This window comes from Leptopilina boulardi, unplaced genomic scaffold (genome assembly GCF_019393585.1).
Source record: "Leptopilina boulardi isolate dan_hultmark-lab unplaced genomic scaffold, ZJU_Lbou_2.1 LbouV2_310, whole genome shotgun sequence".
NCBI lineage: Eukaryota > Metazoa > Arthropoda > Insecta > Hymenoptera > Figitidae > Leptopilina > Leptopilina boulardi.
Window position 1 is genome coordinate 4,275,159 of NW_026137875.1, and position 12,385 is coordinate 4,287,543.

Here is a 12,385-nt window from a genome sequence, read left to right on the forward strand (position 1 = left end):
TGTATATTTATTAAAAATGTATTATTGACCGTTTTTCTCTATTAATATTTGTTAATACTATGACAATTATTAATTTCTAATTTATTGATTTTCTTATTATTTAATCGATCTTGGATTTCCGTGACAAGAGAGCACAAACGTCTCGTTTATCGTTTCTCTCTAAATCTGAATTAGGTAAAAATGTTTACTAATTTGAATTAGTGACTCACTTTTTGCTTCTGAATTAGTGAAATTTTACTAATTAATAGTAACTTTTACTAACAATTAGTAAAATTTAACTAATTCTAAAGCAAAAAGTGAGTCACTAATTCAAATTAGTAAACATTTTTATATACTAATTCAGATTTAGAGAGTTGTTCTGTGCATTTTGTATTTTTAATCATCATTTTAATATTCAATATTAAATGGTTTTGTGTATTTAAAAATAATTTTTGTTTAAAGAAATTGTTATTTTAAATAGTTTTTTAAATTGTTTATTTATAAAAGTATTAATAAAAAAGTATTCTTCATATGTCATACGTAAAATTTAAAAATTGTTTTACATTTCGCAAACATTTCTGTGTATAAAACCGTTGAGAAAAAAATGACACTCACTCAAATTGGAAAAAAGTAAACAATTATTTGATTATGTAATAATAATTGAATAATTAATAATAAAAATTCTTTATAATGAAAACAATGCGCAATTAACATTCAAATTCATACGTCTCATTACACGTAATTATTTATAATAAATAATAATTAGTGTTATTATTTAAATCAGTAATTATTATCAAATAATTTTTTTTCTAATTGATTGTCATTTTCACAACTGTTTTATAGTCAGAAATGTGTGCGGAATATAAAAAAAAAAATTTAAATATTGTACACAGGCCATGAAGAACACATTTTTTTATTAACATTTTGTAAGAATTTAAAATAACAATTTTTTTAAAGCAAAAATTTTAAACCAAATTTTTTAAAATTATGATTTAATAGAATCTTATTCTTAAGAATATTAATTAAATTTTGCAGAATATTTATTTGGTCGAATATTAATGTTTTTTTAGAAAATGCAAATAGTCGAAAATCAATTTGCCAGAATTAATTCAGCGGAAACTTTAAACTTGATCAATCACAATTTTCTTGATAATTTCTGATTAGTCAAATTTGAAGTTTCCGCCGAATTAATTCTGGCAAAATAATTTTCTACTATTTTAATTTTCTGGAACATTAATATTCGAGCAAAAAAATATTCTGCAAAATTAAGATTCTTTTAAATTACAATTCTGCAAAATTAATATTCTACAACACAGTTTTCCTAAAAGTATCAAATTGAGACCAAAAATTGCATAAAATCTTTGCAACGTTTTGATGCACATAAGTTATATCAAAAAGAGATCGTTTTGTGTATCATTTTTAGAAATGATACACGAAACGGTCTCATTTTTTGATGCAAAAAATTTAATCAATTTATATCAATCATGGCTGAATTGAATCGACTCAAAATTAAAGGAATTTTTTTCAGATATTTTGGTAATAGTACAATTGCGGAGACCATTTCACTATTTAATTTGAAAATGAAAATAACAGAAAATCAAAGACAATGTGCAATTCGATAATTAAAAAGTGACAGCTTATAAACATAACCTAAAATGCATGAGAAAAAATTTGTCGATAAAATCAATATAGCCGAGCTTTTTAGAAGGTAGATGGCAGTTTTGCTTTTTATAAAAACGATTCAGAAAAAATTTAAAGAAAGAAAATAGATGAGTGCTGCCATCTACCTTCTAAAAAGCTCGGCTATATTGATTTTATCGACAAATTTTTTCTCATGCATTTTAGGTTATGTTTATAAGCTGTCACTTTTTAATTATCGAATTGCACATTGTCTTTGATTTTCTGTTATTTTCATTTTCAAATTAAATAGTGAAATGGTCTCCGCAATTGTACTATTACCAAAATATCTGAAAAAAATTCGTTTAATTTTGAGTCGATTCAATTCGGCCATGATTGATATAAATTGATTAAATTTTTTGCATCAAAAAATGAGACCGTTTCGTGTTTCATTTCTAAAAATGATAAACAAAACGATCTCTTTTTGATATAACTTATGTGCATCAAAACGTTGCAATAGAAAAAGATACAACCAAGTTTACTGTGAAGACAAAGTTTCGATTAAATTGAATTTCTGGCTAATTAATTTTCGTCTAAATAAAAATTCTGTCAAATTGATTTTCGACCATTTGCATTTTCTAAAACATTCATATTTGAACAAATAAATATTTTGCAAAATTAATATTCTAAAGAATAAGATTAGGGTCAGTTGGGGTAAATGGGGACAAAATCGATATTTTTCACGATTTACGTAAGTTTCTTCCTTTAAAAGGTAATATTTGCGGGTTTATTTTTTTTAACCTGTTATTTACGTTCACAGGATTAATTTTATGCAGCAGAAAAAAATTTAGATAAGCTTTGAAACTGACTGTCCCCATTTACCCCAAAATTTAGAAAATTTCATAAAATTTGGGGTAAATGGGGACAGCATAGTTTCTAAGAAAGTTTTAAGAAAAAAGTTTCCTTAAGGGTATGTGGGTAAAGGAAGTTTTTTTGTGGTTTTGAAACTTTCTCTGAAATAAAAAATGCTTTCGCGTTAAAATTTTGGCGAAATGATTTTGTTTGGTACAAGAAATCTCGCTGTTCTACTCCTTTACCATAACTTAACGCAAAAATAATAAAAATATAGCAATAAATAGTAAAATAATGTATTATATCATAATTCATTCAGCGGCCAAAAGCTCGAATTGGCGCTGTTTACTGGAGCACTGACCCACTCAAGCAACGTTTGTGTATGCGCCGCCATTTTTGTTTTCATTTTCGTTTAAAAATGACACTTTTTAAACATCATTTTTTAATAATTTTACTCAAAATTATGTATTTTTCGGAGAACAGCGAGATTCCTTGTACCCTAATCTATCATCCCTCAAAATTTTAGACAAAATTTTTTTCTCATTTCAGAGTGAAATGTATACTACCAAATCACATTTTCCCATACTAAGTCACGTGGGAGGTTTTCACATACCCTTAAGTATATTACTGTATTAAGGGACGAAAAAACTTGAAAAAAATTTCTAGTAGGTATATAATAGTTGAACCAATTGAAATTTTTTTATTTTTTTTTATTTCAGTATTTTGTCTCGCATTTGAAAAAAAACAGACTTAAAAATCATACCAAATTTTTTTCTTATTCCTTATGACTACCATAACAGAAATTCACTTGAATTTTTGATTTTTGTCATTATTAACCAAATTGACAAAAATGAAAAATTCAAGTGAATTTCTGTTATATAGCTAGGAGCACAGTAAACTTGGTTGTATCTTTTTCTATTGCAACGTTTTGATGCACATAAGTTATATCAAAAAGAGATCGTTTTGTGTATCATTTTTAGAAATGATACACGAAACGGTCTCATTTTTTGATGCAAAAAATTTAATCAATTTATATCAATCATGGCCGAATTGAATCGACTCAAAATTGAACGAATTTTTTTCAGATATTTTGGTAATAGTACAATTGCGGAGACCATTTCACTATTTAATTTGAAAATGAAAATAACAGAAAATCAAAGACAATGTGCAATTCGATAATTAAAAAGTGACAGCTTATAAACATAACCTAAAATGCATGAGAAAAAATTTGTCGATAAAATCAATATAGCCGAGCTTTTTAGAAGGTAGATGGTAGCACTCATCTATTTTCTTTCTTTAAATTTTCTGAATCGTTTTTATAAAAAGCAAAACTGCCATCTACCTTCTAAAAAGCTCGGCTATATTGATTTTATCGACAAATTTTTTCTCATGCATTTTAGGTTATGTTTATAAGCTGTCACTTTTTAATTATCGAATTGCACATTGTCTTTGATTTTCTGTTATTTTCATTTTCAAATTAAGTAGTGAAATAGTCTCCGCAATTGTACTATTACCAAAATATCTGAAAAAAATTCGTTTAATTTTGAGTCGATTCAATTCGGCCATGATTTATATAAATTGATTAAATTTTTTGCATCAAAAATTGAGACCGTTTCGTGTATCATTTCTAAAAATGATACACAAAACGATCTCTTTTTCATATAACTTATGTGCATCAAAACGTTGCAAAGATTTGATGCAATTTTTGGTCTCAATTTGATACTTTTAGGAAAACTGTGAGTCATGAGGAATAAGAAAAAAATTCGGTATGATTTTTAAGTCTGTTTTCTTTGAAATGCTCGACAAAATACTGAAACAGTTTAACTTTGATTTTCAAGTTTTTATGCATTGAGCGATAACTTTTTTTATGTTGCTGCCAATTGTCAAGATAAAAGCTTGGCAATACTCAAAACCTCTTGCAGGTGATTTGAGGTTAAAATATTGACACTGAACTTAATTTTAAAACTGTAAATTAAGCTCTAAAACCTCTTGTCCCCATTTACCCCCTGTCCTCATTTACCCCAACTGACCCTATATCAAATCATAATTCTAAAAAAAAATTTTAGAGCCTATTCATGAGTCTGAAAATTTTTTTTTGAAAATTTTACTTATAATTCGTTTGAGAAATACTTACTCATTATTTAAAAAAAAAAAATGTTTTTGACATATTTTCTTGCTCAATTTATAATAAAAATTTATCATATATTTAATGTTTGAAAATTACTATTTTCAGAGGTTTGCAACGCGGCTTATTATGGAAAGTTATTAGGGAGATTATCTGAACTTCACCATGGAGTCAGTGGTGAAATCTATGCTGTAGATGGAAGAACCCTCTTCATCAAAGGCTTCAATTATGATGGAGAAGGTCCCGGTAAGAAAAATCATCTTTTTCAAATATATTTTTATGATTATAAAAAAAAAATATCTGGAACGAGAATGATGACGATGATGAAGAAAGAAAAATATCGTAAAATTCCAGAACGATAACTTTCAATAGTAGCGTATGAACAATTTCTATTTCATTGTTTAAAAAAAAATAAAAAAAGAAAAAAGATTGAGAGAAAAGAGCAAAGGAAACTTGACATTCAAACTTTCCCTGACCTAGCAAGATCAATCATTAAATATTGTATATAATTATAGAATACAAATCAAAACAATAATTTTTTTTTATTATTCCTCTTAAATTGGAATTTTATCTCTTATTTTATATTGATTTTACAACTTTTGCGCGGAGGAAAAAAACCATTAGATTATTATAAACAAACGCGTACGGTAGTAAAATTATTATGAGTTCATTTAAATTTATTTTTATCACTTAATTATCATTTTTTTTTATTGGTTATTGCAAAAAAAAAGACAAAATAAATTTTATTAAATTTCTATCTGTTGTGATTAGTAAATCAGAATAATGAATTAATTATTTAAAGAAAGTTTATTTGTTTTTAATTTTTTTTTTTACAAATTATTGCATTTATTTATTTGGATTAAAAAATATTTTCTTCAAATTTTTATTTATTTTATTTATTGTCTCGCATTTTAGTTAAATGAAAGTAAAAAATTTAAATTAAATTTCCAGCTGCATTTTTCTACGCTGGAAGCTCAAAATCTCCTGGTAATAATGGATTCAGGGTTCGGGACGAACGAGGAACGTAAGTACGATAATATTAACGTATACAAATTTAATAATGCATGATTAGCTTCAGGCTATTGACACTCCTAACAGGCTATTATTATCTAGGTAGTAATTTTAACAAAAAAGCGAATGAAAATATCGACTCTTTTGTTTTTTTTTGCGTACATACATGTAATATGGATCTATATTATTTTACAATGAACTTTAAAATTTTATTTATAATTTTTTTTTTTGCATTTCTAATTATTTTTTCGTCAACTTAATAAATAAAATAAAAAAATAAAATTATAATAATAAATAATGAATTAAATAAGGAATAATAATAAATTTTAATTAAAATATTATTTATGTGGTAATAATTATATTAATACTAAAAAAAAAAAATTTGCACAGTTTTTCTTTTCTTTATAGTTTTTTTTTAATTTGGCTTTTTTTTAAATATCAAAATAAATGACGTTTCGGTAGCTATCGTTATCCTTATCAAATTTACATAAACAGTACACTAAATAATAATAAAGACTGAAATAAATTACGAAAAAAAAATCAATTTTTTTTTATTTATTTATTTATTGAAAAATATACGGTCAGATCCCATTCATACAGAGTACTAATAAGATACATTAAATATTCTGTAAATATATGTATTTAAAAAAAAATACATAAAAATTAATTAACGAACCAATATGTTGATTTTTCAATAATTAAAAGCAAATATTTAATCCATTTTATTGGCTTTTCTCAGTTTTTAATAAAATACATTTAAAAAAACATATTTAATGTAATTTATAACTTAATTAATTATTAGGTATTATTGTTATTTTATTGATTATTATTATTATATATTATTATTATTATTATATATTATTAAAAAAATAAATTTTTAAATGTATTAATATAATAATAATAATAATAATAATAAAATATATAATATAATCAAAGTAATTGGCAAGTTTTTAAAAAAGTGGTTTATTTTTCCAACAAATAAAATTAATTTCAAAATAATAATATAAATGCATTATTATTAATTAAATTATAAATATCGTTATTTATCGTAACTTCTAAATTAATTAATTTAAATATTACTATTCTCGTTTGTTTATTCATAGCATCGTGAAATAAATTTTATCTAGTTACATAAAATAAATCATTTTCAAATTAATGTAATTAACTTAAAAGCAAAGGGAGATGAGAGACAGGAAAATTAAGAAATTAATTAAGAGATATTTTAGTGAATTAATTAAAATGACAAACGCACATATAAAACACATTGTCCAAATGTTGAAAAACCATTAATAAAAACACAGTAAAAATGTTAAAAGATTTCATTAAAAAAAAGAAAAATTAAAATAGTTTATGAAGAATGTGTTGAAAAAAGCAACACGAGTTCTTTTTCTTGTGATATATAAATATAATGAAAGAAAGTTGGGTACTCACGTGTGTGTCCTTTAGTAGTCATTAATTAACTCGACACGTAGACTGGTTTCACCTCTGGACGAATGTGTAAAGTAGAAATAATACGCGCGAGAGTTCTCAAACGTTCTCTATGTTGGCAATGTTAATTATGTTAACAGGACTAACGTTCTAAAGCGGTACAGAAATAAGGACATCACTTTAACGCTTCCGGAAGGAAAGACCTTGAACAACATTAAGTGGTTTTCCGTATATTGTGACGAATTCGCAGTGAGTACATACGACTTTTCATTTTATCAATTTTTTTTTTTTAAGGAAAATACATATATATTTTTATTCCAAAAATTTCTATTTTTTTTCCAACTCGAGACTTTTTTTTTTTGATTTATAAAAATATGTTTATGGGTGATTCTCTCAAAAATGACAAATTACGCTTTTAAGATATTTTGTTAAAAAATATGAAAATTAATTGAAATTATTTAAAATTCTGTCAGCCATACGTTAGGATTTAACAATTTTCAATCGGACCACTAAAGAAAATTTTAAAAAAAGGTAAAATAACTGAAATATTGAATAAAAACTGATGTTACGGAATGGAGTTTTAACACTAGTTTTCATTCAATAATTCAGTTGTTTGCCATTTTTTTGAAATTTTCTTTAGTGATTTTACGGATAATTGACCCTTTACAAAAGGAAAAAAAGAAAAACCGTTAAAATTTTTATTCGAAATAACTTTTTTTTTTTTAATTTATACGACAAATTAATAAATAAATTAAAATAAATTTTTATTTATAAATTAAAATTGTTTTTTATCATTATTCATTATTTTTTTTATATACCGAAAATTTATTTTTCGTTTTATTATTTCTCTCGTTGATTATTGTCATCGTATTGTTCGTGATTTAATTTTTAATTAGTATAATTTTCCAAACCGATTTTTAATTGCTGATGTTAAATTTTATTGTTTATTTTACGGAATAATAATATTTCCAATTTTTCAAGACAAAATTATTCTACCATAATTTACAATAATAATTATTTTTATGTAAAATTTAGTTTTTGGTTTCATTATTTCGCTTGTTAATTATTAGCTCGTTTTGTTTATTAATTAGATTTGAATATATCTGGTTTTTGCAACCGATTTTTAATTACTGAAGTTAAATTTTGTTGTTTATTTTATGAAATAACAATATTCTACTTATAAGACTCTATTAATACTTTATATTTTTTTTTTAATAAATGAAAAATAATATCGAAAAAATTCTCCTTTTTTGAATTCAGTTCAGAAAAAAAAATGTACAAAATTTTACAATAGTTTCTATTTTTTTTTTTTAAATTTAGTTTTGTTATAAAATTAATAATCGATCTTTAAAACTCTATTCCATTATTTCTCTTGTTTGACATTTTGTTTTTTCAAAAAAATCATTTTTGTGACAATTTATGCTATAATTTTGTACTGATTTGTGTTGGAAAAATTTTTTTAAAAAAATAATAATTAGAACTCAAATTTCAAGAAAACAATTTTAAGCTCAAAAATGCCACTTCAATGTATGTATAATTAAAAATATACAATTTTTCAAGAACAATACAAAAATAAATTCTTACAACAATTGTCAAAATCTTAATATTCAAGAAACGATTTTTAACACCAAGAAATATTTATTTATTCAATTATATTTTATTATATTGAAAAATTATTGTTTATTTTTGTGCTGGACTTGAAAATTTCAGCACAAAATTTGGTTTTGAAAAATAATAATTTTTGAATAAAATATAATTGAATAAATAAATTTAAAAAAAAATCGTTTTTTCAATTTGAATTTGAATTATTTTGAATAATTTATTATTAAATATTTTGAAAATTGTTGTAAGAATTTCATTTCGTTCTGTTCTTGCACAATTGTTTATTTTTAATTACATAGAAGTGACATTTTTGAGCTTAAAAATTATTTTCTTTAAACTTGAGTCCTAATTATTATTTTTTCAAAAAAAATGTTTGCAACACAAAATTAACAAAAAAATTATTTATTTATGTTAATTATTGTCTCATTTTATTTGTCAATTTTTTTTAGTAAAAATTTTAATATTGTAAAAATTGAAATTTCTTTGTTAATAACATTTTTTTCTTAAATCTGGTTTATCTCCACTTTTTTGAAAATTGAATTTATCGACTTTTGAATTTAACTTTTAACTTTGTTAATATTTAAAAATTATAATTTTTAACTAAAATTGAACAATTATTTATTGCAGGTAAATTTCGGTGACATCAAAATTCCACGCAGTTTTGATTATCCAAAACCACAAAAATTAGGAAGTCTAAATGGTATTCATGGAGTTAATTCAGAACCAGTGGTGATTGTTGATGCTCAAACCCTTCTAATTCCAAGTTTCAGTTACGATGGCGAAGCACCAGGTTAGTCAAATGGAAATTTCAATAAATTTAATATTCTTTATTTATTTTCTCAATTAAAATGAATATTTTTTTTATTTTTCACTATAAAAGATGCGAAATTCTGGACCGGAAGTGGACCACATCCCTCGCCTCAAGGAATTAAAGTGCCTGATGAAAATGGAAAAATTCAACCACTACGACGTTACGATCATAAAACGGTTGTTTTAACATTACCAGGAGATTTAACGGTGCATCAGCTTGGACATTTTGGCGTTTGGTGTGAGGCTTTTGCTGTTGATTTTGGTCACGTGCAAATTCCTCAGAGTCTCAACGTGCCACCCTCTCTTAAGATGCTTGGAGTTTCTCCTCAGGTAAGCCAACGTTCTCTTTATATAACCCCTGGGCAACAGTGTAACCAGTCTCTCTCTCTCTCTCTCTAAGATCTTAACGTCTAAACCAAATCCACCCACACTTTGCTCTTCCGTCTTTGGCATATCCTTCCTGTCTTTCTTAGTCACGGTTTTACGATCAAAGGAAGATACCAGTCACTCGAGCACCCTTTAGAAATATTACCGCATCAGGAAGTTGAAAGCGAATTTCCTTAAAACAATTTTTTTTAATGTTTCGAATCCACTAAAATACAATTATTATTATAAATTATTATAAATTCCAATTATATTTCATATTTTTTTCTTATTGATTAAAATTTTAGATATTGTCGAGGATTTATGAATTTCGGTTCAAAAATTAAAAAATTAAATATTACTGCAACAGGAAATTAATGACAAATTACCTTAAAACAATTTTTTTAATGTTTCGAATCCACTAAAATACAGTATTAATATAAATTATTATAAATTCTAATTATATTTAATATTTTTCTCTTTTTGATTTAAATTTGATATATCGTCAAAGACTTATGGATTTTAATTTGTTTATTTAATGTACCTATATATATATATATATAAACGGGTTTACAAAGGGAAAAAAATGACAAAATGAATTTTGGAATATTATAAATATTTTTATAAAAAAATTTCGACACTTTCTTTCGAAATTATAATTTATTAAATTAATAAAATTCCATTTTAAGGAGAAGGGCATTGAAATTTTAACGCATGAAAATTTTCATTGTTATAGAACAATAATTTTTTTCCTAACTATTATAGAATTTTTTTTTTTTTTTTTTTTTTTGTTAATAAATGGAAAATTTTTAAAACCATACGATTAATTGTTCGGAATGCAAGTCTAGGATTATTTATTTATTTTTATTTATTTATTGAAACAATTATACAACTTTTTCGACTTATTTTATAAAATATAATTTATTTATTTATTTATTTATTTATTTTACAAATTAAATTACAAAATTAATTTATTCAAATTAAAAACAAAATATCTATTACCTTTCTTATTATTTGAGGCATTTTCAGTAATTTTAAATTCAATTTCAAAGGACTAACAATTTAACAATTTAACGTATCAAAACATCATTTTAAAAAATAACTAAATTATAAATATGACCTTAGCTGAATATTCATTAGAATTTTTTTAAACAAATTTTGGAACTAATATTGGAAAAATAAATGTAAAAATTTACATTGGGAAAAAGAATTTTTTGGAACTTTTTGATTGGAATTTTTTTTTTTTTTTTTTTGAAATTTTGACTCCCTGCCATTTGAATATAAAAATTTTTCGAAAATAATTATTTTCAATAATTTTAATGAAATTCTTTGAAAATTCAATTATTTAAAAAACTAAAACGACTTTTTTGCACCTTAAAATAGATCCGAGGTTTGATAACGATGGAAAAAAGTTTTTTAAAAAAATTATCGATGAAAAATATTAAAAATTGTGGAAAATTTTTAATTTTTTCTGAATTTTAAGTTTTACATATTCAAAAATTTGTTAATTAATAACTTTTTTAAAATTTTTATAACGCAGCATTATTTTACATCTCTTTAATAAAGTCGAAAAATAAATCAACACTCTAAAACAACGAAAATGTCAAAAGATTAAAATTTCACTGATATCTTATCTTAAAATTAAATTTTTTTTCAATTTTTCTCTTTCTATACCATTTGGTCGAACTTTGTTCCTGAATATTTTTTCTTCATCAGAAAACATAAGAAATTTTTCCCTTTCGAATTACAATAAATATAAAATAATTTAAATAATAAATCATTTTTCTTTTTTTTTTTTTTTGTTATCTAAATGTTCAATTTCAAAAGTGAAAAATAAAAATCTAGAAAAATGTTTGTAGCAATAAAACGTAGTCTAGGGGCTCTTAAATGGGCATTTAATTTATCGTCTGTCCAAAAGCTATAATATTAACCCCCATATGACTTTGGAAAACAGATGAAACTACTCATCCAAGATAAAAGACGATATCGATCAAAGGGTAATCAAAAAGTCCGTAGCGGGCTTTCAAAAGGTTATAAAGCTTCTTCTCTCTTATTGACGCTCTATTAGTCCAAAGAAAATGAACTGAGCAAAGAAAAAAAAAAAGAAAAATCTCTCTTGATATACAGATAAAATCAAAATTTTTCTTTATAAATGCAATACACTGCAAAAAAAAAATACAATTTATAAATTATAATATAAATTCAGAATCAAAAGAGAAAATTCATGAGAAGACGGAAAAATTAATCAATGTCTACAATAATATGTAGAAAGTTCGGTATAATAACAGAATACATATTTTCTTTTTAAATAAAAAAAAACACTTTATTCATTTAATAACCGTAAAATATGAAATTAAACTACATATCAATATATTATGATGATTGAAAAAAGTTTTGAAAATTTAATTAATTTTAATTCTGATTTTATTAGCGAAATTTTTTTAAAGAAACTTCGCGATTATGAATTTACTTTCTGAAATTGTTTCGTGAAAGTTTCATTAAAAAGCAATAATGATTAATAAATAAAAAATGAGTAGAAAACAAAATATTTTTGAGGAAAAAGTTGAATATTTGGAAATTTTTTAATTGTATTTTCAA

The 12,385-nt window shown here is 23.6% G+C and overlaps 1 protein-coding gene across 3 annotated transcripts in view; it reads left to right on the forward strand.

The window, feature by feature from the left end:
* The window catches only part of LOC127283622 (protein Skeletor, isoforms B/C), a 71,889-nt gene that overhangs the window by 35,350 nt on the left and 24,154 nt on the right, over nucleotides 1-12,385 (forward strand). For all 3 annotated transcript variants that reach the window (XM_051308611.1, XM_051308609.1, XM_051308610.1), the window contains exons 3-7: nucleotides 4,682-4,819; nucleotides 5,525-5,597; nucleotides 7,153-7,261; nucleotides 9,242-9,404; nucleotides 9,495-9,754. In XM_051308611.1, the coding sequence (XP_051164568.1) occupies nucleotides 4,682-4,819; nucleotides 5,525-5,597; nucleotides 7,153-7,261; nucleotides 9,242-9,404; nucleotides 9,495-9,754 (743 nt within the window). The remainder of the gene's footprint in view (nucleotides 1-4,681; nucleotides 4,820-5,524; nucleotides 5,598-7,152; nucleotides 7,262-9,241; nucleotides 9,405-9,494; nucleotides 9,755-12,385) is intronic.